Consider the following 26,361-nt stretch of genomic DNA (forward strand, 5'->3'; position numbering starts at 1 on the left):
TAACTCTTTTCATCCCCACTATATCCGACTACTCACACCTTTTCATTGAGTCATCTACACATCTCCTCTTCACATGGGCAAACCATCTCAACCTCCCCTTCCCTCGTTTAATCCACCAAGAGGTCACTCTCACTTTATCCCGGTTATTACTATTCCTAATCTCAATATCATCATTTTTGCTACTATATCTATTTTTAAATAGAAGTTCTTAACTAAGCAGCACTTCATCTCATACAATAAAATTGATTTAACTACTAGACGTATAAAATATCTTAAATTATATTTTTTTTGCCAAATATCTTAAATTTGTATTTATTACAATGGTCCTTTTACCTTTTCCAAATTTACAATTGGCGCGAATAAAATAGGTAACTGAAAATTGTTTAGAGATTCAAAAGTCACTAAAAAAGTAAAAATAGCTAAGTTTTCACTTATTTAAGTTCGAAAGCCATTTCACCATATTTCCACATCAAAAGTAACTACCTTTTAAATAAAATTTCAAATAGTGACTATTATTTAAAACTCGGTTCAAAGAGTGGCTTATCCGTATAAACTATTACCACAACAAAATGGTTTGGTCAGTTGGAAGACCCAGGCCCAAATGGCCCAAAAATTGGAGGACGGGATGTACATAAACCAACTCAGTATATTCAAATGCTGAAATAACAAAAAATCTGAAAGATCAGTTATGAATCGAGGATTCAGAGATTCGACGCCATTTTCAAATCCTGCAAGCTTATCGACTTCATGTACCATCTCATTTCCACTTTTTCAACGAATTTTTGTTTGTTTTACATAAGATCAGCAATTCACTCTGCTTCAAAATTGCTATTTACAGTGTGTTGTTATAAATTTGATGTGATTGTATGAAGAATGATGACTCACTTTGTGTTACGACGAGTTTCAGTTTTTCATTTTTCTGTGTTTATTTCGAATTTTGAAGGAGTTAAGTCTGTAATTTACTCAGTTCTGAATTCTGAATTTTTGGAATTTGATTAACGTACTTGAAGTAGATTTTTGTGTATTACTCTGTTTTCGTGAAAGTTTTTTAGTTCAATTTGTTTGATTAAAACTTAAAATGCATTTCAAGCATTGAGTTTCGGATTTTGAAGGAAAAAGTTTGTAATTTACTCGGTTCTGAATTTTTGGAGTTTGATTTAACGTACTCGTAGTAGATTTTTGAGTATTTACTCTAATTTTTTATGTCAATTTTGTTTGATTAAAACCTAAAATGCATCTCAAGCATGTGAATTTGAATTTTATTTAGCCTGTTATAGAAGTCAAGAGTGGCTTACCATTCCCCTATCTGCTGCTAAATTTGATTAGTGTTTAGTTCGCGAGGTGATGGATCAGATTTTAGTTCTAAATCTCAAATTATCTGTAAGGTTACTTTGTGCTTGATGTTTCTGGGAGTATAAGTGGAGTAGTCAGATTTTCTTGTGACTGGTTTGTTCATCTGAGTTCCTACTGCTCAAGGTAATGCACTTTTATGTTTGAACGTGTGATATGCAGATTTTGGTGACTTGATAAACATCGCGAACAATCGTGTTTTATGCATTATTTGATGTGTGTGTTGTATTGATCATTATCATGAATGTTTAGTAATTTTTAGATGACAAATATTTTGACAATTTATATTAACAAATTGCTTGAATGACTTCATTTGCTTATCCTTAGCTTTGAATGATTAAGATCTACAGTTCTCCTGTATGGAAGAAAATTTATCTGCTCACTTGCTTGTTCTGTGTTATACACTATTTTATACTTTTTCTGTCTCTAGTGTTTAGGAGAATCAGTAATGTACTCTCAAATAAGTTCTTTACAAGGTTTTTGCAGTTCTTATCTCTAGGAACAGTATTTTCAGCATTTGTTTTGCTTTTGATAAACAATATTTCCAGATATATTAACTGTTCTAGATTGCCATTTCAAAGGAACAATTGCACTGCACCTCCAAAGCAAATGAAATGCATTACCATTGACCATCAACTCTTGCAGATAGCAGTGGCGTTTGTATGATGAGTAGCACATGGAGGGATGAACAACACCCTTCCTTTCTCAATTTCATCTCTTGCTTTCTCAAGGAAAATTCTTTCCGTTTAAATATTGTGCCAATTGCACCGGTAAAACTACTCTTGTCAGCTGTCTTGGTCTTCATATAAATTCTTTCTTTAGCTAATGGAAGTAATAACATTTCCGATTTACAGGATTTTATCTTTAACTGCGGTGGTTTGTCGGTAGCTTTCATGTTTCTGACCAATTGGGATGGTGTCGATACAGAATCTTTCTATAGAAAGTAAACATGCCGTATATCTCTCAAACTCCAGTTTCACTTGATCTAAAATTGATAAGATTGTGAATTGATGTAGAGTTCAGAAATTGAAGGAGCAGTTTGCAAACTTCTATGTTGTTATCACCCTTCCTACAAAGGAACAGAATGATTCTTTGATACACTCCTATATCAAGTGAGTCAATTTTAACTTCACCTTCAATTGCATTCTGTATATCAAACTGGTGCTTATTTGAAGAACTAGGATAATCTCTTTATCTTTCTGAAGGTATGGAGTGCAACTTGGAAGGCCAACATTTGTTCCTGTTCGAGATCTGGAGATGGGCTTCGAAAAAATTGTGAAGATAGCACATGCTCGTGGGGGTAAGATGGCAGTTCTCTCAAGCTAAACAAATGAAACTTAAATATATAATTTACCTCCAAAATATCTGTTGCAGCATGCAAACGCCAGGATGCATTGGCAAAAATAAAAGCTGAGGTAGATGGTTGAACAGCTTCCCCAATCTCTTCTGACTAATCACTTGATTTTTTTCTAAAACTGAGAGATTTTGTCTTGCTGTTAGAAGGAAAAATCAGTACAGGCCATGGAGATTTACCTACAAGTGGTTACATCTATACCTGGGGTTGACAGCCATGGCGCAAATGTGGTAATTTATTTAGTGATATTTCCGAGTTGTGTTGCATCAGATTTGTTACCTTTTCCTGTTCATAGCATGTGCTTTAAAGAATGATAGAAGTGCACATCATCAATTTCATGCATTTAGTCCTCGACTCACTCTCTTTTCTTTCGTCTGTTTCAGCTTAATCAAACTATTGGTTCAATTGAAGCAATAGCTAAGTCGTCAAAGGAGTACCTTCAGGAAACTACTGATCTTTCACCTACAACAGCTGAGACAATCACAAGGTTTTTCCGGGATCCAAAGTTTTATCTTGCTCCTAAAATTGGCTGATTTATACTGTTTAGTCTAGAGCGTTCAGAGTCATGCACTCTGCAACAACTTATCTCAAGAACTACAAATGGAAGTCGAACAAACTTTATTCCCTGGAAATGTAGCTTGAAGTCCTGTGGTAGTGCTTCTGTATCAGTAGTTGTAACTTGATTAGAGGACTCAAAAAGAAATCACAAGGCTCTTAAAAGCTTACTTCTCTTGCTTAATGAAATATGAAGGTATATTTGTATTAAGTTGATCTAAGTTCACTGAGGTCCTTTTAAGGAATATCAGAATTTCGTCTACATTGATGTTTGAGTTCTTCTATCTTGTTTCAACATCTGGTCCTTCATATGGCTAAATCTCATGAAGAAACTTGTTTTAATGGAAGGTTTCAGCATTTAAGATATAGTTTCAATGATGCTGAATGATCATCTACAACGTAAAAACTGCTTCACTTTCGGTTCTCTTCTTTTTAACGTAGTAAAGCTCTGAAATCTGAGGTGAATTCCAATAGTTATAAAGGAAAAAGAAAGCTTGAACAGTTAGTTAATTGCATTGACATACAACATTAACATTCACTAACAAGGTGTATCCAATCATGACCATAATACAGCTTTAGTACCTATCAGACTTATTCCTAAATAAGCAACCTACGATGATAAGTGCCATGATACAAAGTGAGTAACACTATCAGCTGCTCACAATTACACAACAATCATGTAACTATATATCTGCTACTACTAGGAGCAAGGGGGATGACCAAACGAAATGCAGAATTACGAGTACAGGGGGGAAGCACCATGCATTATGATGGAGCACCAAGATATGAGGCAAGTCGCAATATATCACTGAATATTCCACCTGCTGTCACTTCAGCCCCAGCTCCCGGACCACGAACTATTAGAGGTTGCTTACAATATCTTTCAGTAGTGAATGCAATTATGTTGTCTGATCCAGAGAGTTGCGCAAATGGATGGTCCTTGTTGTATCTCCGCAATTCAACAGCACCTTTTCCGTTGACAACATCCACTACTCCAACATACCTCAAGACCTTCATGAATATCAACATTTTCAGATGCGGTTATATAAATACAAGAAAGGAAATTTCTCCTCTCTCTCTCAAATATTTAACATGCAACTTGAAAAACTCTCCCCCACTGGGATTCTAACGGCTCTTAGTCCCATATAAAGTCATATTCCTCCTACGCAAAACTAAATGTTTCATGGGACTTGGTAAAGGTACTGAGATGATGCTTGAAAATTGATTGTTTGACATTACTACGATCTAAAAAAGGTATGGAAAAAAGTAACTTCAGTGGAGGGAGTATAGTAGGTTCGTTCAGACAACATGACTATCAGAATACTCGAGGCTCAATTCTACAAGTCCAGAGTACTCACCTCCTCTTCATCTTCAGCCTCCTGCCTCTGTTTAGACAACTCATGATCAAATTTTGGCAGGTCCAGCAAAAAGTCCTCGGCAGATGCAGTAGCCTGAGAAATCCAGAAAATATCACTTCATAGAGAACAAATATGCCTTGCCAATTAATGTTGCATGGATATAAGCTAAGCACTCACCCTTAAAGGTTCTGGCACAAGGCTCTGAACAGGGATATCTGAAAGCTCTAGGTTTAATCCACTCTCTCTAGCAAGAATTATCACCTGGAACAGGGAAGTTTTTGCACATCAGACATCATCAAGCCATGGGTAAACTCAAAAATAAAACTTGGTCTTTAATTCTAAGGCGGGAAGGGAAATAATCAGCACAGGGTGGGATCAGTATAGAAGTAAATTGACAGATATCGTTTTTGCAACACTAAGTTGTGGTTGGAAATTTCATCAAGCATTGAACAAAAAGAAAAAGAATGAGATCTTGTGCTGGGTTAACACTTCATAACAGTAAATGTAAACATCCAAAACCTATCAGCCAATACCTTTCTGGCAACGTCTGTTCCAGATAGGTCATCCCTCGGATCTGGCTCAGTATAACCAGCCACTTTCGCCTCCTTCACCACTTGGCTAAAAGCTTTTGTCCCCATAAAGTTATTAAATATGTAACTCAAAGTTCCACTGCCAAAAAAAGAAAAGAAAAGAATAAATGCATGGAAATGAAAAAGGAATCAGATTAAATAGAGAAGTTTGCACTCAATGGTGCTTCTTGTAGCTAAGACAAGGATAGCTTCATCATAACAATCCACATTTTAGGATAAGATGAATTTCATCTGAATCCCATAAAAATGAATAGTCTCATTCATACCAACCTAAAAATACCCTCAATCCGCAAAATCTTGTCCCCAGTTTCAAGAAGACCACGTAAAGTGCTAATGATTGGTAGTCCAGCTCCAACAGTAGCTTCATAGAAGTAATGTGTATATGATAGTCGTTGTAGATCTCTCAGCTTCAAGTACTGGAAGCAATAGAAGGAAAGTATAAAATAAAAAGTATGAGAAGCTTCCTCTTCCAGCTATTTATAATTACCGTTTACTCACTGGTTTTGTCTTGAGCTATTTTTCAAATAGAGATAACAACAACAGTTTTACAAGGACTTCATCTTTTCTCATCTTCCATAATGGAAAGACAGCGTAAAGAAAAATATAATTACAAAGGACTGAAAACTTGATTATTGACATAGTGGATCAAAGCACTATTTCCAAAAAGTACGCGAGAAATCAAACATGAAAGTACTTAGTTACCCGGTCAAGTGGTCCTGAATTAGCCTTTTTATTTGGTGTGACCACATGGATTCCTCTATGTAACCAGTCATAGTAATGGCTTGCGATATGAGAGTCTGCAGTGCAATCCACTAGAACACTATTTGGGATGAAATAATTTTCACTCACGTGTTGAACAAACTTATTCAAGTCAGCGATTTCTCCTTTTTGACTTCGCAGCTCTTTCCACTTCGACAAATCAATACCCCTATCAACATTGAAAAGAATGTCTTGTCATCACCACCCCTGAAGACAGTTCAATATTTACTGACAGAAAGCAGGAGTGACCAACTGGAAAGGCTTTGTATCTTTTTGAACCAGCAAGTTAACCAATAGCAAGAAAGACGTAATGATTATTAAATAGGTAATAGTGAAAAATAAGGAGAAGGAGAGACAAGATGTTAAATTACTCATTAACTTTAATTTTTCAATCTTATTAAAGATCTACCATGACACACAGATATTGACACTGAGGAAACCTGTGACTTTGGAATATCAGTAGCATTAAAAAACTTGGAAGTTCCTTGGTCACATTGAAACTAAAAATGTAAAAAGCTATATAAAGTTATAAACAAAGAGAGCATGAGATCAGTTTAAAGGACAGGAAGAGAAGGAATAAATGTACACTCAAATCTAATAGCGCATTTCTAGCTAAGACTACACCATTTGAAGTAGCAAAAAAAGAATTATAAGTCAACTCACAAAAAAATTCAAGAACCAAGCAACAGATACTCCAGGCTTCTTTATATGAACCACAAAGTAAGCACTAAGTTTGCAAATTCTAGAAGTCTAGCTTTGATGCAACCTTTAGGAGAACTTTTTTTCTTTGTCAGGTTAGCAGTTGCTCATTTATTATTCTACATAAATGCAACTATTAAGTTTACAAAAGAAGCTCAAATCAAAAGTTCCCAATTAGCAAGTACCCCTTCCATTCCTATTTCTATTACTAACTATCCTGTTTCCACTCCAAGAAGACTGATCCCTGTCTATAAAGGTAAAAGCTAATTGACAATTTGTGTAATGTAAATATATATTTTCTTTCATCTTCGTGCTAATTTAATCCAACAGCCACCTGAATTCGTTCATTTTATCTATTAGCATAAAGGTATATCTAATAAAAAAATAATCAAATATTCTATTATTAATCTTCATAATAATCAAAAGACAGGATGAAGGGAGAAATAAGAGGACATATGGTTCCCCAAGTTTGACTAATAAAAGTTCATTTTTCATTTCTGAGCGATCAGCACCCTGAACAAGGTTGGAAACATGTCATCCAAAGACAAAAACATAATATATTCTTCTGGGATGGGTAACTGCAATTGAGCAGTTAAGATTTTGTATTTACTATGCAAACTTCATCTTTTACCAAAGTGATAAAGAAAGCAATTCAATTGAAAGAAAAATAAGTATCTCGGTAATTAGTCGAAAAATTCAAATAGTTAGAAAAAATCTTGTTCTGTTTATCCATTAGAATAACAATTTTAGAAATCTTTCTGCCTCTTTGCACTTCATTTTTTTAATTCAGATTCCTTCATTCTAAACAGAAAAAGACAATCAAAAAATCTTAGGGCCAAAGAAGGAAAGATGGATTTTCAAGACTTACGAGTCGCTTAATAGCATTGAGTCTTTTCCAATTATACCCATCACGCGCAAGTCAATGTTGAATTTTTCCTTTAAGACAGCTGACTGCCAATGAAAAGAAAAGATGGTATAAAAGTCTCTACTGCCTTTAAATCATGGGCATTAATAGGCGAAAGAATGATTCTCAATTGAAGAAAACATATATTGACTTCAAAAGTTGTAAGCCTATAGGATACAAAACAACTAATTAGCATGAACTTGAATTGAAAGACCTGATCCTTGAGCTGGTCAAGCAATGTACCCCCTATCAACCCAGGTCCAACAATGCCCACAGCAATAGCAGTTCTTGTCAAATAGAATCTTGAGTGCACAGCACGTAAAGCCCTCACACAATCTTCTTGCTTAACAACAACTGTTACATTGTACTCTGAGCAACCTTGAGCTATAGCACGAATATTGATATTTGCCTGCAAAATAAAATGTGACTTAAATAAAATGGTAACCATTAAAGATCATATGAAATTCAACTACTTATGGTGATCATCTTATATAACTCTTGCTTGACTGTTGTCAGGCATCGTTTTTATGGAAAGCAACACAAAGTTGCCAAAAGCAGACAGCAATCAAAGCCAAGTTCAAAGCTCATACAAACTGTAGATCATTTTACATAATACCAAGAACAGTATGGTAGATAGATAATTAAGTGAGCTTCACATAGCCGGTACCAAGTCAGCATAAAGGAGGAGACTTGCAGTAGGTTGACACACCGTGTTAAAGTAGTCATGATATCATGAATCAAAGATGAAGTTTACAAATATAATGGGCCCGTATACAGTGGAATGGATACAATGGGATTAGTATAGCGGAGCTCAACTACTTTGGGATTGAGTAGTAGTTGATTGATCGATATGGTAGTTAGAGAATTGCATATGAATGCATGTAAGGGCTCATAACAGTTGCAAAATAAACTATAGATGATTTTTTATTTATTTTTCTTGAAATGGATAAACTATAGACGAAAATCAGGAGAATATTAAATCTACACAAGATATATCCAAAAAAGGTCAAATACAAGCAGTTTTTCAATTTAATAGGGTTTAAAGAATACCAGTCAACTCATTGGAATAGAAAAATTACCAGTTAACTCTACACAAGACACACCTACATACATTCACATAAATGTTCTCTATTATTATTTAAAAGGATCAGAAATACCAAACCTTTGCAAGTGCACTGAAAAATGTAGCACTAACTCCAGAAGAGCTTGCCATTCTCTGACCAACAGCAGCCAAAATACTACAGCCTGGAATCACTGAAATCTGGAGAAGAATTGAAGTTTATCAGGTTGATTAAAGAAGTCTTTAATCAGGTAGATGAAAATAATGTTGCATACCAAGTTAAGTGACAAAAAAATAAAAGCAGAAAGCATAAGCTTCATATAATATTGAAATTCAGATTAACGGTACCCGAAATCCCACAACTAACTTTTGTTAAGAACATAGAAAGAAGCACATGACTCTGCTTCAAAAACCAAGTTCAGATTTCATAAAAACTCTACACCATCTCATAACAGGATAAGAATTTCCAAATCTAACAAATTTCTGGAAAGTGTGCTGATTTTCCTTATTTATCTAAGCTCTTATTTTAACAGAGGAAGGTTGTGTGAAGCAGTTTTATGTGCAAGATTGTTTCCTCTCAGGTTAGCTTTACTTTGTATAATATTTTAAGACAGAAATACCTACTGAGTGTTGACATGTGCTGGTGATATTTTTAGTCAATTATAATTACCCCCTACAAAATGTAGCAGTTGCAGTACGTGTTCATTTCTGAGATGTCTACAGGAGCTGAAAGTGATTACCAGACTTTTCCTCACTTCTCCTCTTTTTGGCTATTCTAAGTTTCAATATGCTTCATGATTTCAATTGCCTGATCATCATGAATTCGCTACCCATAACTTTTAGAAAAGAAATTAGCATCAAGCAGAGTTAATGATTACAGCACTGCTCATCAGCACCCTGAAAGCTGTTGATCCAGTTCTCCTTCCTATCTTTTGTGCATCAAGAGACCACTAGCTTTTACGGCTTTACTTTACTAATTCTTAAGCAGTTAAGCTTGCTTGATTGGGCATCTCAAGTTTTAGGTTGGAAAAACGAGAACCTACAAACCCAGAAGCAGTCTTTTCAGATCTGCTAGTCAACCTAATTATTTTTTGGAACAACGAGAGGAACAACACCCACAGTTGTTCCACATTATGAGTGGACATAAATGCAATGCTCAACCCCACACTAAACATTTTTTCTCCTCTTTCTGATATAGTTAGCACCATAATAACTTTATTGTGGAATTCATGATCCCTATGACTCTGAGTTACATTTTGCAAACCCATCGTCACTCTATGCCCTTAAGCAATGAGGTTATCTCCTCCAAAAGAAGTGTTCAAGATTTGTGACAACGTAATCATTATGGATTCTTCTGTTTGTCATTCTGGACTTATACAACGCCTAAAAGAAACAATTTATAAGATAACAGGTATAGTTGAGCATTATTCCTGCTTTTTCCCTTTTTACTTATGCTGATCCACAACTGTGTTTAACTTCAGAAATTGAATAAAAAAAGGCAGAATACCTGAGAAAGGCGCCCGGAACTCAGAGCCTGACCAAACCTAGACTCTAAAGCATCAGCAACAGCTTTCACTTCTTTTTCAGGCACCGCAAAGCAGATTGAATGCTCACTACTAGCCTGTATTGTAGCACTCGATTAATTTCATGAAGTTATAAGCATCAACACTCACTAGAGCTAGTTTGTCAATCATAAGCTTAACTCGAAAACAAAGAATAAACATACCTGTGATATCATGATTACGTTAGCACCAACACTTTTTACTGTACCAAAAATGTCACTAGCTGTACCAGGAACACCAGTCATTCCGGTTCTGCAGAAAGTAACCGACTTTGCGTAAGCAAAGAAATTTGTGAACAGATGTACAGTATGACTGGATGCAGTGCAGTCCTAACACCCAACAATTCTTTTTGGCAAGTAAACTATTGGTCCTACCCCTCAACATTCACTAGAGCTAATTTGTCAATCGTGGCAAATCCTTTGACTGGGGATTCTGATATCTGCCCATCTTCAAATTCATTATCAGTAGATCGGCAGATCCTTGTTCCAGGTGCAGCAAGGTTAAAGATGTTTTTTATAATGATCGGAATGTCATATTGCATAACTGGAACAATTGTCCGTGGATGTAAGACATTGGCACCAAAATATGACTGCAAAAAGATGAGAAATTTTATATTAGAAAATGCCTTGAAGGCTCTTATTAACTTTAGAAACCACATAGAATCACGACATTACCATTTCCCATGCCTCTTGATAAGATAGTCTCTCCAGTATTACTGCCTCACTTACTGCAGATGAAGTACCCTTTAGTTGATCTTAACTTCATAATGGAATTTCATCATTGATTTCAAATAAAAAAGGGAATATATGAGCAACTAATAGAGAACAATGATGCTTGATACAAAATTTCGCTAGAGAAAGGTCTTGATATGTTTCAGATTGAGCAAAGCATGCAATGAGTGAGGATAAACCTTTTCTTGGATCAGCACTATAGACACCATCAACATCTGTCCAAATCGTGACTTGACGTGCTTTAAACAGTGCCCCCATGATAGCTGCAGAGAAATCACTTCCATCTCTTTTCAAAGTGGTAGGAATGTCTTGGGGAGTGCTAGCTATAAAACCAGTTGCAATGATAGTCATGGATGGATTCTTAGAGTACCATTTCTCAAGCCTTTCCCCTGACTTAAGATAATCTGGATCAACTTGATTAGAGCTCATGGGGTTCACAACAAGCACCTCTCTTGTGTCCATCCATTTACACTCTACACCACTCTGCAAATATAGGAATTTGAAAAAAAATCATAACTGTGTGAACAAAATTTTAGTTTACATAACTAGAAGATAAGAGGAGCTTTCTAAAGACTGGAAAAGATCATATGCAAGAATCACCATTCTGACAACAGATGCCAGCAACTGAGCAGACCATAACTCCCCATGCCCAGCAACAAAATCTGTGAAAGATTCTGTTGCATGACCAGCTACAATACAAATAAGCTATTGTGTCAGTTGAAAGCAAAAGTAGGAGGTTTGGTTCAAAATCAGATACTTCATAAAAAATATGGTCAAATGAAGAAACTTTAGCTTGGAAACAATTCAGTTCTACTAAAAAAAAAGATCGAAGAATGACCATTATGCCAACCTCAGCCTCATGACTCTGAAAATTACCACAGCATGAAGCAAAGACCGTATTGCACTATTTGTGTTGAGAATACAATTAAATAATAAAAGTGTACCCTCTCTAACAACTTAAGCTTTTAGATGAGATGGTCACACACTTCAACATGGTGTCAGAGCACACGTGAGGGGCAAAAGTAGGAGGTTTGGTTCAAAATCAGATACTTCATAAAAAATATGGTCAAATGAAGAAACTTTAGCTTGGAAACAATTCAGTTCTACTAAAAAAAAAGATCGAAGAATGACCATTATGCCAACCTCAGCCTCATGACTCTGAAAATTACCACAGCATGAAGCAAAGACCGTATTGCACTATTTGTGTTGAGAATACAATTAAATAATAAAAGTGTGCTCTCTATAACATCTTAAGCTTTTGGATGAGATGATCACACATTTCTACAATTTGATGTTCTTCTTTTTACTGGGACGCTAAGTGGTGGAGCAAAACGACAATTCAAAATACTCTAAAAGAATTTTCCTTCATTTTTAGTATTCCACAAAAAATTACAATTATCTGACAACAGAGCTGCCAAGAGTAGTCCAAGTTTGAAAAGTTCTTTTCCTATTATTTTTTCCATAATTATGAACATAGAGGTTCTGACAAGTGTTTCTTTGAGACATTCAGCAAGTAAAGAGGGAAAGCACAATCTACCAATGTATATTGCACGGAGCATGGCTTTTAGGTTGTTGATGTCATGATGAATATGAGATAAGAAACTAGCAAGCTCATCGCTATCAAGTAGATCCATAGCAGTTAATTTGTGTTTTTCTAGAACAGCATCTAATGCGGTTAGGTACGACTCATCTCGTGACTGGGCCTTGTAAATCAGATCATACATCATATCTGTGACCTTTGACATTGCAGAGACAACCACCAACTTTCCTTCTGATTGGTCCTGAATTATAACATCAGCAACGTTGCGAATCCTTTCAGAGTTTCCCACACATGTACCACCAAATTTATGAACAGACCAGCTGTCACCTTTAAGAAGCTGAATATTTTCTGTAGCTCCATCCAATAAGTATTCTGCCAAAACATCAAATGGGAGAAGAATGGAAAATCAAAAACTGAATAAAATCATATAGGATGATATTTAAGGTTTCAACGTAGATTAACCTTCAGTTGTAACAGCTGCCCTTGTCCCGAACTTAAACAACTCTCCTCTTTCCCATTTTGAACTAAAAATCATTAAAACAAAGAAAGGCTTTAGCAGAATAGAAACATTAAGCTAGAAAAAATTCCTCAAAGGGAAAAGTAAAACATAGTAATGATACCGTGGATACCTATTACTGTTGAATCGTGTGATTATCTCATTTAATAAGGACTGTGTAATAGTTGGGAAGGTAACAAGTTATCATCTATCAGGAAAGCATTTGATGTAGAACTCAATAATATGCTCAAGTAAAATCTTGGTTTTTAGTCAGTGACCAAATCTTTTGTACAATCACAAAAAGAGAACATGGAATTAGGATATAAGATGTACATTCTCATGAGTCATGCCTTAGATATCTTAATTAGATAGATGTTGAGACTTGAGACAACAAATCTTTGTTTTAACTTGTTGTATAAACCATATAGTACAATTTTTTAAACAATTTTAACTTTTAATTAGATGAAAATATAGAGCACTTCATATAGCAATAATTCCATATACAAGTTTAAGCTCCCGTTTGGAAAATTTGAGTTTTTGAAGTTGTCATTTTTGGAATTTGAAGTTGCCTTTGTACTTGTACAGCATTTTAGTTGGGGAAAAATTGAAGTTTTGTAAGTGGAAGTCCCAAAAACTAGCCCTTGAAAATATTTGAAAATCCATCAAATTTTGATGGTCAAACGGATATTTGAAAATAAATTTTCAAAATCTATGGCCAAATGCTAGCTAAAAAATTATCCATGCAGCTCACTAGACTAATTCCATGGGTACCTGCTAACTCCTACCAACACAGGTACTGGGCAGGGGTTTAAACCTGAGAAATCACGATTTCAGTGGGTCAATATTTTGACCGAGATTCAAAAGCTTCCCAATCCATACTAGAGCTCTATCAGGGTGAAGGCAAAGTCGACAAGGACATCAATAGCCTCAGAAATACAAAGGAAGCTAAAAATTAAAAACAATAAACCTATGTAGGAAATGTTTGAGAAATTATAGTGGAAGAAACTGCATGTTAACTCATAATAATGTGACGGAAAACACATACAGAAAAAAAAATGCAGAACATAAATAGTACATTACAGAGAGAGATCGAGAAATCGAAAAAATTACTTGAGAAAAGGATAGCATTGCAGGAGTGGAAATGTATGTGTGTTGTTGTTAAAAGCATCGATTTTCTTCACCTTTGCCTTCAAATACGTGTCTGGTAAGTAGGAATTTGAAGAGAATTTAGATGAACAACATGGCGAAATGGAGGATGAAGAAAACGCCATTGTTGTTTGGTTGATTGAGATTTGAGAGTGACAATAGTACAGTGGAAGAGTGGTGTGGTGTGGTGCTTCTTTTATAAAAAAAGAAAGAATATAATGTATATATTTGGCGGTCCTGGTTAATTTGGGTGCTGATTGACACACTTTGGACCACTACCTTCCGCCGCTTCTCCTGGCCCGCCCGCCATAAGAAATTTTCTTTTTCGTCAGTTATATATATTTTAAAATTACAAAGGTACTCCCTGTATTATAAAAAAAAAATTACATTTATGCTCTCTGTGATGCTATTTTTAAAAAAAAATGAAAATCCTATACATACAAATGAATAGAATCGTTGGACTTAGGCCCGTTCGATCGGTCCAGCCCAACTCGTGATTTGATACGAAGTGTGGTTAGACCTCATTTGTTTGCACTTAATGAAAGTCTGAATCTGAATGGTTCAGACATTAAGTGCGTTTGTTTTTTATACTACAAAAATGGAAAAAATACATAAATGGGCCATAAAATCCAAAGTAATTACAAGTTCATACCCAAATCAAAAGTAATTCCTGAAATACTCATTCTCTCATAAATATTACAGTTCATACCCCTCATTCACTAAGGGTGATAATTTTCGCTTAACTGATATTAAATCGGTATCATATACTGTATTAATATCATTAAGGTTGATAACTGTATTGGTATCATTAAGGTTTCTTGTTCAGAAATTACTTATTAGTCAATGATACTATAAGAGTATATATGTATATCGTTCTAGTATCATTGACTAATGAGTAATTTCTTAACAAGAAATCTTAATGATATCAATACAGTATATATATATTGATTTAGTATCAATTCAGTGAAATTACCAGCCTTAATGACTGTATTGGTATCATTAAGGTTTCTTGTTCAAAAATTACTCATTAGTCAATGATACTACAAGAGTGTATATATATACTCTTATAGTATCATTGACTAATGAGTAATTTCTTAACAAGAAATCTTAATGATATCAATACAGTATATATATATTGATTTAGTATCAATTCAGTGAAATTACCAGCCTTAATGATACCAACATAGTATATATATACCGATTTAGTATCAATTCAGCAAAATTATCAGTCTTAATGATACCAATACAGTATATATATACCAATTTAGTATCAATTCAACGAAATTATCAGCCTTAATGATACCAATACAGTGTATGATACTAATTTAGTATCAGTAAAGCAAAATTAGTAAGGGGGTATATAGTGTAATTATTTAGTGGGGTATGAATGTAAAGAGGTATATGTTTGTAATTATTTTGCTTTTATGGGGTATTTGCTTATTTTCCCCTAAAAAGGAAAATCTCTTAATGGGTCTGAATGAATCAGATTTGTGACAGAGTCTTATTCTCATTCAGACCCTTTTAAAGACACATTTATTTTCAGGAAAAAAATTGTGCTCTATATTTTTTTTTTCAAAAAAAATCCAAGCCTCTCTATTTCTCCAACTTTATTAATTATCCAAATTATTTTCCTTATACTTTTCATTTTTGTTCTTGCAGCTTCTTTACCAAGAATTGATAAAATTTCTTGTAAAATTTTTATTTTGACTAAAGTGCAAAACAACTTCATAAATATGTGTTTTTGAAATAAAAAAAGATTACTATATTGTTTTCTAACAATTACTTTTATTTTTATAATTTATATATCTAGTCCATGTAGTTTCATTTTATTTTTATAAAGTTAAAATATTAATTTATAATTTAAATATCTTAACATGTATCAAAGACTGGCGTTTTTTCTAATATCTTGTTAATGTAATATTTAACAACTATTTTATTTGAATTATAATATTTATTGTGTTTACATATTAATAAAAATTATATATATATATATATATATATACACACTTATATTCATATGTTTAATAACAACAGTCTTAATCATTTAGTGTTCAGATCTAGAGACAAGATCTTAATCATTCAGATGTGCATTCAGATTCAGACGTTTTAATCTTAATGAAAATAAATGAGGCCTAAGACTTTTGGAGCTTATTTAATAGGAAAAATTATATAAATATACAACTTAAGATATCATTATCTCTAAAATTCCTTATTATTTAAAAAATATAAAAATTCTCTCTCGGATACATTCCTGTCCCTTTCGTATATATCCATTCTCTTTGGATACATCCCTCCCATTAAGTAATCTATCATTTACAATGTATCGAACAACCAAATAATATATCCGAAAGCAATGAAAAATTCAAAAAAATTATGATTGAGATAGAATATAATTATCCCCGAATTTTTTGTACTTTATACTATTGGGTAAAGGGTCAAATATGACCCTAAACTATTCGAAAAAGGTATAGATATACCCTCCGTTTAAAGTTTGGCTCACTCATGTCCTCGCCGTCCAACTTTTCGTCTAAATATGCCCTTATGGGCGTTAGTTGGCATGCTGGACATATCCAACTCATTTTCCATTTCTTTAAATGCCACATGGAATTGTCATGTCATTTTGACTTTACCACATGACATTTATATGAAAATGGAAAGGGATCAATTATGCCCCTAAAAAATTCGAACCCATAAACACCTGATCCGACCCTATAAATCAACCCCCTTTTAAATAAACTACCCGACCCATTTTCAACAATTTTGTTTAATTTTTTTTCCAGTAAATCCCTAAAATTAGTAATTGATTATAAAAAAAATAGGAAAAATATGAAAAAAAATATAAAATTAACGCCAAAAATTCACAAATAAATATTGTAACCTTAAATTCAACAATTTCAATAATTTTTGTTTTTTTTGGTAAATCCCGAAAATGAGTAATTGATTAATAAAAAATATGAAAAATATATAAAATTAACGCCAAAAAATCACAAATAAATATAGTAACCTTAAATTCAAAAATTTCAACAATTCTTTTAAATTTTTATTTTTTTCGGCAAATCCCGAAAATGAGTAATTGATTAATAAAAAATATGAAAAATATATAAAATTAACGCCAAAAAATCACAAATAAATATAGTAACCTTAAATTCAAAAATTTCAACAATTCTTTTAAATTTTTATTTTTTTCGGCAAATCCCGAAAATGAGTAATTGATTAATAAAAAATATGAAAAATATATAAAATTAACGCCAAAAAATCACAAATAAATATAGTAACCTTAAATTCAAAAATTTCAACAATTTTTTTTAATTTTTATTTTTTTAATAAATTACTCATTTTCAACAATTTTTACTTCATCATCAACATTATTTTTTCTGATGACATCCACAATTTCTTCTAAGTAATGGACCTTTGAATATGTATCACTTTCATCCGGGTAATCTTAAAGGTTATTGACGTCATTATTTTTGTGATAACTGAAATCATTAATCATGACCTCAAGTTCACAAATGACGTTTTCACAGAACACTTTTTAAATTAATAAATATTAATTTATCGATTAAATATTACCTCTATAAAATAATAATATTTTATGATCTCATCTATATTAATTTAGTGAGGCTTTATTGTAATTGAAAATTTAACAATATATAGAGTATGTCAAATGTAACACACAACTCTAGTCCCAAAAAACGAGTTTAAACTTCACTAGCACCATTCTAATAACAGTGTGATTTATTAATTCAGAGTATGTCAAATGTAACACACAACTCTAGTCCCAAAAAATGAGTTAGACTTCACTAGCACCATTCTAATAACAGTGTGATTTATTAATTCTTTATCATTTTATTTCTTGAGTTAAGAGAAAAAGGAAGGGTTGAAAATTAAATTGGTTCACTGGTCAAAAAAGTTATTTAAGTAGTTGGATTCCACTAATAATTACCTGGTATTTAAGAGTTAGGTGTGGCTAGTGGCTAATTTTTTTTCTTTTATATACAACTGACATTGCTAGAGCCTATAGATTCCATGTTACTAATTTTTTAAAAAGCTACAAAGTAGAATCATAACGCCGCGTCTTCAAATTACTTGTAGCTATTTTTAAAGTACAAGTCACAGATTAGTTCATTATTTTTTGCAACTTACTAGAGTACAAATTATACAACTTTATATTATATTATATTATTTTTTATGAATAGAAGAGAGAAAAAACGTTTTTTGTTAATTATAGGAGTACTCCACGTTTGCTTTTCATCAGGTCAAAAAGAGACGACTTAGTTGAAGCATGGTTGATTTGGCTGTATTTTATTTTTCGTTTTAATGAATTAATATATATTTTATAAACTGAAAGGAGTAAACACACTCAAGATAATAAGATAAAGTTTTAAAAAATCATGAGTTTATATCGTTTGACATAATGTCTAGGGATCTTTTAATAATAAAAACATACAAAAATTTCTCAGCAAAAATTACTATAAGAAAAAGGAAATTGGTCTTACCTTACTAATCATAAGTTTGTTCAAAACCTTTATAATCTTTTCTTTTCATACATATAATATACTTATTTTTTTCATTTTATTTATATATTGGTTGTAGACCTCAAAAAAATTTGAGACTCTACAAAATGAGTTTAATTTTAATAGGATTTTTGGAGATTATTTTATCCTAAAATCTAGTTCATGTAATATATTTTTTTAAAGAGTTGTCTAAAAAAATTCATAAATTAATACAATATTATTCATAAAGAGATCAAGATGCGGTTGAATTATTCTTGATAACCAAATCATCCTATGATAAAAATTTAGAGAGAAAACCAAGAGAGGATTAATAATGTGGCTTTATTTACAGAGACGGTCTGCTAGATAACCGAAGTTCAGTTTGAACTTTGGCGGGTTATTGATTATTACTTAAAATAGAACATTTTGAAACTAAGTTATTTTGATTGATTTGGGTATTACATTCAAATAAAGGATATTTCTGAATATTTTGATAACAATCGAAGTATATTTAATCATATGATATAACTAAATAAATTTTTAGCTAATAAACGAGGATAAAGAATAATATATATATTCAGCCTTTTTTCCATTTTAAGAAAGGCAAATTTTAAATTGTTTGGGTTGCCCCTTTAAGTCATCGAAGAGCAATCGGACATGTCTTATTTCATTGCTCCTAAAGGTCAAATCAATCCCTTTCGAGAGTTTTTATTAATTTCCACCTATCTTATTCATTCATTGATTGATGTTAGAATTATATATTTTTCTTGAGTGATAGATACAAATTAATTTATAGAGTAAATACATTAAATTATTTTTGAATTTGGGAGCAAAATTTATTTTAATAGTGTAACTAAACGAGTATTTAAATATTTCCTTGACAACTTTGAAATAATTTAAATATCCCATAAGGGGTGATGTGGCGGAGTGCTGAATTTATAAAATCTACCTATGTCATTTTTTTTATTGACCAACATATAACTGACATTTAAAAAAAATAATCTTGATATATTAATTTTTTAAATAATATGTAAATTTTCTTATTTAGAGGTAAATGAAATTCGTAAATTCCTTTTTATTTTTTATTTTCCTCTTTATTTTGTTGTCTTCTCCAATACACCTCCTTGTCCGTTGAAGCACATTTTCCTTTTATCTTCATCCCACTTGTATCAACTATTTTCATTTGAGTAGCTCTTTAATAATATGTAAAATTCTACATCAATACCATACTATTTGTAAAATTCTACATCAATACCACATTATTGACATCGATTTCATTTTATATTATCGACGTGAATTTCACAAATATAAACTGTCTTGAATTTTGTGTAATCCAAATTGATTTTTTATTATTTTGTAGAGCTAAAATTATGGATCAACCTTCTTTTTCTTTTGAGTTGTTAAGATAAGATCGCTTCCAAAAAAATCAATCTTCAAGAGGGAAGATTTGAAGGGAAAGTTCGAAGAAGATAAAGTGAATTTTCTTCACTAAAGTTATTCTTAAAAAAATTATTGAATGATGAAGAAAAAAGAGCACTGATAATTGAAATGGTGAAGAACAAGGAAGAAGAAAGAGAGGAGGGCCGAGGGGGACCATACAGATTTGTGAACTTAAATGTCCGTATAATTAAAGTGTTAAAATAAGTTTTGCTACCAAGTTCAAAGATGATTTTGTGTAGTTTCTTCTCTAATTTATGTGATCAATTACATATATTTATAAATTTTATTTTAAATTTAATCATGACATATATATCTTTATCTTATGTTATTTAATTTAAAATTATTTTACTTATCTTTCAAATAGAATAAATGATCAAAAAAATCATAATCTCAAAATAATTTAATTTGCTAATGCAATCACTCAATGAAATTTGGTGTAACTGGAATCGAAGAAGCTGATGATGTTACTTCGTTTTTCTTCTTTGCTTGTATAATCTCATAACAACGAAAATAACTTTTAGTGACAATAAATATATTTTAATAAAGAGTGTTAAAATATTTACCGACATTAATTAATTGTTATTGTACACAATGTCGCTATAAACTTTAAGAATATTTACACATATTTAGTGATAATCAAACTATTGTCGTTAATTAATTGTAGCTAAAGATTATTTTTGACGTAGTGTTTGTGCTTAGGTTACTCTGTCGATTGAATTCCCTGTACATTTCAAAAAGACACATACACGATTTCAAAACTATGCAATATCCGCTCCAGAGCGGAGTTAGGAGGCGCCAGGGGTTTCACTTGATCCTCTTTGTTAAAAAATTACATGGTATAAGTTTCACCTCATAATAAAATTCTTGTGCTCCTATTAAAGACGATTTCAACATCTAATACTAGATTTGAATTTAAAAGACTTGAAGGTCGAAGGAAACTCATATTTCAAAATAGTGTAGCATATGACTCAATTAAATCAATATAATTTAAATTTGCATTATACAAGGCAATATAGAAAAAGGAAAACACCAATCTGAAACATCTTACCAAGTTTAGTCCGATCAAACAATGGTAGATTTACAAAATGTACTGGTAACTTTCCTAAATTTCTTTCAAAACTAAACTTTAAAAAAAAATATAGCCGTTCATAAAAAAAAAAAAACTTCTCATTTAAATACACTACTGAAATTTTAACAAAAGTATTATTAAGCAACCAAAATCTTACACTAGATTTTTTGTTCTTAACACAAAAGATTTTGAAAATCTTATTATGAGTTCGAAACGTTGTGCTGCTTGCAAGCAATTGAGACGAAGATGCCCTTCAGATTGTATTTTTTTGCCATATTTTCCTCCAAATAATCCTCAAAGATTTTCTTTTGTTCACAGAATCTATGGTGCTAGCAATGTTGGCAAGTTGCTCCAGGTAATACTATATTATATACATGTTAATTATTATATTAGGTTCGAAGAATATATATGTATTTTTAAATTTTGAATTTGTCTCTGATCATGATTTCATAGTCTTATTGCATTTTCCACTTATGTATTTGTTCCTCTTATTTCATTAGTAACTTCCTCTTTTCTAAGTTCTAATTATGTTAGAAATATTTTTCATGAAATTAATGACAAATTAATTTTTCTCTTGTTAGTTAATTTTGTTTATCTTTTTTCTTTTTTCTTTTGTGAAATATCAGCAAGTACAAGAGCATCAACGAGCTGATGTAGCGGATTCCTTGTACTACGAGGCTTATTGTCGAATTAAGAGTCCTGTTTATGGCTGTGTTGGAATTATAAGCATTTTACATCAAGAAATTGATCGTTTAGAACGCGAGTTAGCAAAAGTACAAGCTGAAATTAGCCTTGTTAAAGGCCAGACACAAATAGAAGGACAATTAGCACAAGGGCAACAAGTTGAACTTTCATCATCATCTTTTGATCTTTCTACTACTACTCCTTGGTTTTACTAGAATTGCTTTAAGTTACTCTAAATTAACCAAGATAATGTCATGTACTCTTTTATTCGAATAATTAAATTATTTTATTTGAGTCGATCATATTTTTACATAGTGTTAATTGTAATCATTGAGATTCTCTGGTTGAAAATTAAGTTGATTCCATCGCGTTAAATATAATATATATAGTGTGATCGATATATGTTATATTTAAGTACTATCTTTAAATTGTTAACAAGTCATACCTAATTGATAAATTTATCTTGTTCGTAAGTCACGTCAGGTGGGATAAAGTTGTCTTATTCACAAGTTATGCTGGATTTTTGTTATCACGTGTTTGATATGATAAAAGTCAATTTTCTAATGTTTGGTTGCATAAAATTCTTTTTTAAGGAAAATATTTACTATTAATAGGGAGGAATTGACTTTCCTAACTTATAAAAGAACACCATTGTCCTAGTAACTATTTTAATTTGTTTTTTTTTTTTTTTTTGGATTTTCCACTCGGAAGTTTGATAGTCACGTTAGCGACTTGATTAATTTGAATTCATGCACTCATTTAAGGGAGAAATTGATTTTCCTTAACTTATGAAGGAATGTTGTTTTCCTAGCAACTGTATCTTAACTTATAATTTTTCTTTTATTTCTCACCTAGTGTTCATGACCCACATTTGAAGTCCTGAGTAATCAATCTAAATTCGTGTAATGTAAGGTCCATATAAGGTGGGAGCATTGCCTAATAGTACTTAACACGATCTTTTTCATATTCAGACTCAACCTTAAACCTTTGATTATGGATGGAGAAATTCTATCTATCCCCCCGACAACTTATTTCAACTAACACTTAAATATTATTTAATATTTAATACTCAAAAATTCAATTAAAACAACATTATTAGTTCATCCATTATATATCATAAAGTATTTTTAACTAATTAACTAAGCAATTACAAATTTTATTTTTTTTGTAAAGTGTGTAATAAATGATTGGGAATTGAGTAACATGGATTCATCATATAAAGTTGCAGAAAATATGCAATGCATTTTGTTGTATGGGAAAACGGCTTCAACTGATTTTCATGACATCATACGAATACCATTGTGAAATGGTGACATCAGTGTGATAACTTAAATATCTTTTTTTTTTTCATCAGCAACAACCATAACTAACACATGAAATATAATCTTTCTACTATATGATGAATATATGATTTAATTTGTAGTACTGAGCAATTAAATTGTTATCGGAATCAATTTTTAGGTTATATTTTATCTCTTTATAACAATTTTTTGTTTTTACATATAATAACAACATGACAAAAAACCATTTTTATAACAATGCATTTTTTTAAAAAAAATTTACCCCATTATAGTATCTGTTTTTTGATAACATAATAATCAATCATCATTATTATAGAAATAAAATCTCTAAAACTATCAATAATAGGTCTAGAAATTCAGAATGAATATTTTGATATTTTAATATTATTTATGACAAATAATAATATATGAATATATATTTTCATCATGAATAGACTGAAATCTACGAAACAAGCTACAATTTTTCAAGTACATTTAAATTGTGTCTTTTAGATTAAATCATTATACATTTAATCATGAATTGAGTGAAATTGTATTAACTTTATTCAATTTTTAATTTGTGAAGTATGCATATTTTTGAGATTTAAAATTTAAAATAATTTAGTTAAAATAAGAAACACACTTGGCAAAATTCACTTAGTTTATTTAATTTAAGTCAGTATTCTACTTAAAAGTTTCAAATAGAACTCTTTAAGTTGAAGTTGCATTAAAAATTGTATAATGATAGTGTGATACTATTATATAGTAGCAATCATCATACTAAAATAAACAGTAATATGGAAAAAAAATAATCTAATTCCAATAACAAACCTGTTGAACAACAACAATTACGATTTTCAATGATGGAAATTACAAGTATGTTGAAATGCAAGCAAAATACATTCAGAAAGTAAATCAACCGTACACTAGCTAACTTTTGCTAATGCGAAGATTACAAATTGGCCATAGGAGTACTCCGAAATATAAAACAGACACTTTAAAAACGAATTGTGCCTATCCATGCCCTCATCGATGCTTCAACGATGATGTCCCATTCCTAATGGATGATGTCCAACACCTAGTGGATGATGTCCATGCACCTGACCCAAATTTGGGCTATTAACCAAATGAGCCAAAGTTGTCATGGCATGTGATTGCCCTGAAATTAGCCCTGCAGTTGAAGGATTTTGTGCTAGGATTATTGAGTAACCATCATCAAAATTGTCCATGCCTTGTGCCACTAACTGCCATACTAAACTCCCTCCCATTGTCCCTCCTGCTTTAGCAAAATTGTACACATTTCTGTAAACTAAACTCATGAATGTGTCTCTTGCATTTTGACTGTATCCTGGATCTTTGCTTGACTTCCCAAATTCAGCAAGTACCAATGGCTTCTTTAATATGGTTCTTGAATCTTGCCAATGACTTATCATCCACCTTTGCATGAATGTTGCTTGTGCATCATCACTTTGTCCAGACAACCTGTTCAACAAAAAACTTATCCTGTTATATTACGAGTTTGAGTTATATGCACTGACAGTATATATGTATGTTTATACCATAAGGTAAAAGGATGTTTATTGAATGTACCATTGGTCAGTGTATGCATGTATAGTAGCAAAATCAATCTCTTTAATAAGATGGCTACTGATGAAATCGGTTCCAACTTGGAAACCAGGATTAATTTGTTTTTTTTCAGGCATTGAATCGCCATAAAATCCTTCCATTCCTATCTCTAACAAGTGTCTTTTGTCTAGTGATTTCACAAAACTTGCCATTTCTTGAACCCATCCCTGTAAAAATCACATCACATATAATTATTAAAAAAACATTACAATCAATAAGATAACATATGATAGATTTATGTCTATTTTTTTACTCACATTAACTGTTTTTCCAGAATAATCAGCATTGCAGCGAGGCTCATTGATAAGTTCCCACGCCATTATTGTAGAGTCATCTCTGTATGCTATTCTAGTCATTGTATTGACCCTTGTCACTATTTTCTTAACATGATTCTTGTAATAATCTTTAAGAACTGGATGAGTGTAGAAATCATCTTCACTGTTGATATTCTGAATTCCAGCATTTTTCGCCCATTGTGCATATTGACTTCTCCCTCCAAAATCTTTGTAGTTATTCACAAAGCTCAATATTAAGCGTATCCCATACTTTCTTGCTTCCGAGATCACAAAATCCAATCCCTATATCAAATAGTGAAGAAAACAAGAAGCTTATTAGCCTCTAATTCTTGATGCACATAATTAAGTAAATAAAATGTATGTCATGAGCTGATCACACACTTTAATATGATATCAGATCAGATAGGGGTGGAGGAGCAATGCAGAGCTAGACAAATGTTTAATGGGGCAGGTCAGGGGATATCAACAAGAATATCTATATACTTTGTCTGTGAATGAAGAATTAGGTCCACACGTTGAGGGACGTATTGATCAGTCATAATTAAGCAAACAAAAAAGTGTTCTATCTAATAATTTAAGCTTTTACATGAGCTTGATCAAATAATTAAATGACCTGTAAAATGCGTTCATCATAGACACCAGGAGAAATTTGCAATGCTGCATCGCCACCATCGCTAAAAGCCCAAGTTCTGCATACAGAGAGGCTAGCACCAGAGGCTTCTTTGAAAACCTCAGAGACTTTATACCTCTCAGTTGGCTCAGCAGCAACATGCATTAGCCAATAAGAGTTGAAACCATTGAACAGAAAAGGTGATCCATTTAGTACAAAATGAGCACCTCTTGTTCTAACAAAATCAACATTTTTAGTATTTCCTATATTCCTAGCTTCTGTGACTATAGCTAGGAGGAGGAGGCAGAGCAAGGCAAAGAATGAGCTAATTGCTCTACTAAAATAAGCCATTAATCAATTTGTTAGAACAATGTATATGGAAATGAAGATTTGAGTATCCAAGAGATGTTTGTAGGGGTATTTATAGTTACTTAGAGCTTACTAAAAATAGAAAAAAGTAAGAAGATGAAGTGATTACGAGGATTTTCAGGATTGATAGCCAATAGTTGGTTAACTATATTTAGCAAAAACGAATTTCTTTATCTTTAATTTCAAGGTTTTGTGGAAAGCTGACAGAATGTGAAAATTCAGTTGGAAGGAAAAAGGGAAGAGAATTATTGATCAGAAGAATGAAAGAGATTTGATAAAATAAAAAAAAGTGTTATGAAATGTGGGTGATGTCTTATAAATGTGCTTCTCCATGTGCCTTGTTTTAATAACTTCATAGGAACTTGAATGTCCAATGGAAAGGTTGAAGAG

General features: G+C 32.1%; 4 protein-coding genes across 5 annotated transcripts; 2 read left to right on the forward strand and 2 right to left on the reverse strand.

Annotated features, from left to right (window-relative positions):
* Positions 1-650: 650 nt before the first annotated feature.
* LOC102592371 (uncharacterized) lies at positions 651-3,543 on the forward strand. Of its 2 annotated transcripts, none has more exons than XM_006356505.2 (8): positions 651-749; positions 1,996-2,120; positions 2,205-2,293; positions 2,367-2,462; positions 2,556-2,650; positions 2,725-2,765; positions 2,851-2,934; positions 3,088-3,543. In XM_006356505.2, the coding sequence occupies exons 1-8, from the start codon at positions 689-691 to the stop codon at positions 3,235-3,237; spliced, it is 741 nt and encodes a 246-aa protein (XP_006356567.1). In that variant the 5' UTR covers positions 651-688; the 3' UTR covers positions 3,238-3,543. The 2 variants fall into 2 exon arrangements, with proteins under 2 accessions (XP_006356567.1, XP_015168398.1); XM_015312912.1 differs by having other exon boundaries at positions 2,854-2,934.
* Positions 3,544-3,748: 205 nt separating this feature from the next.
* LOC102605445 (bifunctional aspartokinase/homoserine dehydrogenase 1, chloroplastic-like) lies at positions 3,749-14,313 on the reverse strand. The gene is made up of 18 exons (XM_006356465.2): positions 14,069-14,313; positions 12,925-12,986; positions 12,460-12,834; positions 11,523-11,611; positions 11,102-11,405; positions 10,866-10,918; positions 10,566-10,780; positions 10,356-10,443; positions 10,137-10,250; positions 8,732-8,830; positions 7,784-7,978; positions 7,534-7,616; positions 5,910-6,135; positions 5,478-5,623; positions 5,151-5,286; positions 4,795-4,878; positions 4,618-4,710; positions 3,749-4,270 (listed from the first exon to the last, which is right to left on the reverse strand). Exons 1-18 carry the CDS (start codon positions 14,227-14,229, stop codon positions 4,025-4,027), a joined length of 2,769 nt encoding a protein of 922 aa, XP_006356527.1. The 5' UTR covers positions 14,230-14,313; the 3' UTR covers positions 3,749-4,024.
* Positions 14,314-21,308: 6,995 nt separating this feature from the next.
* On the forward strand, positions 21,309-22,005 carry LOC102592712 (LOB domain-containing protein 24-like). The gene is made up of 2 exons (XM_006356506.1): positions 21,309-21,461; positions 21,733-22,005. The coding sequence occupies exons 1-2, from the start codon at positions 21,309-21,311 to the stop codon at positions 22,003-22,005; spliced, it is 426 nt and encodes a 141-aa protein (XP_006356568.1).
* A 2,080-nt stretch (positions 22,006-24,085) lies between these two features.
* LOC102593053 (mannan endo-1,4-beta-mannosidase 5-like) lies at positions 24,086-25,953 on the reverse strand. The gene is made up of 4 exons (XM_006356507.2): positions 25,606-25,953; positions 24,954-25,274; positions 24,661-24,863; positions 24,086-24,552 (listed from the first exon to the last, which is right to left on the reverse strand). Exons 1-4 carry the CDS (start codon positions 25,951-25,953, stop codon positions 24,108-24,110), a joined length of 1,317 nt encoding a protein of 438 aa, XP_006356569.1. The 3' UTR covers positions 24,086-24,107.
* Positions 25,954-26,361: the final 408 nt, after the last annotated feature.

Source organism: Solanum tuberosum, unplaced genomic scaffold (genome assembly GCF_000226075.1).
Source record: "Solanum tuberosum cultivar DM 1-3 516 R44 unplaced genomic scaffold, SolTub_3.0 scf00222, whole genome shotgun sequence".
NCBI classification, from domain to species: domain Eukaryota; kingdom Viridiplantae; phylum Streptophyta; class Magnoliopsida; order Solanales; family Solanaceae; genus Solanum; species Solanum tuberosum.

Coding starts and splice junctions, on each gene's coding strand:
- LOC102605445 (XM_006356465.2), bottom strand. CDS start 14,229: ATGGCGTTTTCTTCATCCTCCATTTCGCCATGTTGTTCATCTAAATTC. Junction 8,831..10,136: donor GTTCCGGGCGCCTTTCTCAG/GTATTCTGCCTT, acceptor ATTCTTCTCCAG/ATTTCAGTGATTCCAGGCTG. Junction 5,624..5,909: donor ATTCAGGACCACTTGACCGG/GTAACTAAGTAC, acceptor TATTGCTTCCAG/TACTTGAAGCTGAGAGATCT.
- LOC102592712 (XM_006356506.1), top strand. CDS start 21,309: ATGAGTTCGAAACGTTGTGCTGCTTGCAAGCAATTGAGACGAAGATGC. Junction 21,462..21,732: donor ATGTTGGCAAGTTGCTCCAG/GTAATACTATAT, acceptor GTGAAATATCAG/CAAGTACAAGAGCATCAACG.
- LOC102592371 (XM_006356505.2), top strand. CDS start 689: ATGAATCGAGGATTCAGAGATTCGACGCCATTTTCAAATCCTGCAAGC. Junction 2,651..2,724: donor GATAGCACATGCTCGTGGGG/GTAAGATGGCAG, acceptor TATCTGTTGCAG/CATGCAAACGCCAGGATGCA. Junction 2,766..2,850: donor TGGCAAAAATAAAAGCTGAG/GTAGATGGTTGA, acceptor TCTTGCTGTTAG/AAGGAAAAATCAGTACAGGC.
- LOC102593053 (XM_006356507.2), bottom strand. CDS start 25,953: ATGGCTTATTTTAGTAGAGCAATTAGCTCATTCTTTGCCTTGCTCTGC. Junction 25,275..25,605: donor ATGATGAACGCATTTTACAG/GTCATTTAATTA, acceptor TATTTGATATAG/GGATTGGATTTTGTGATCTC. Junction 24,864..24,953: donor ATTCTGGAAAAACAGTTAAT/GTGAGTAAAAAA, acceptor TGATTTTTACAG/GGATGGGTTCAAGAAATGGC.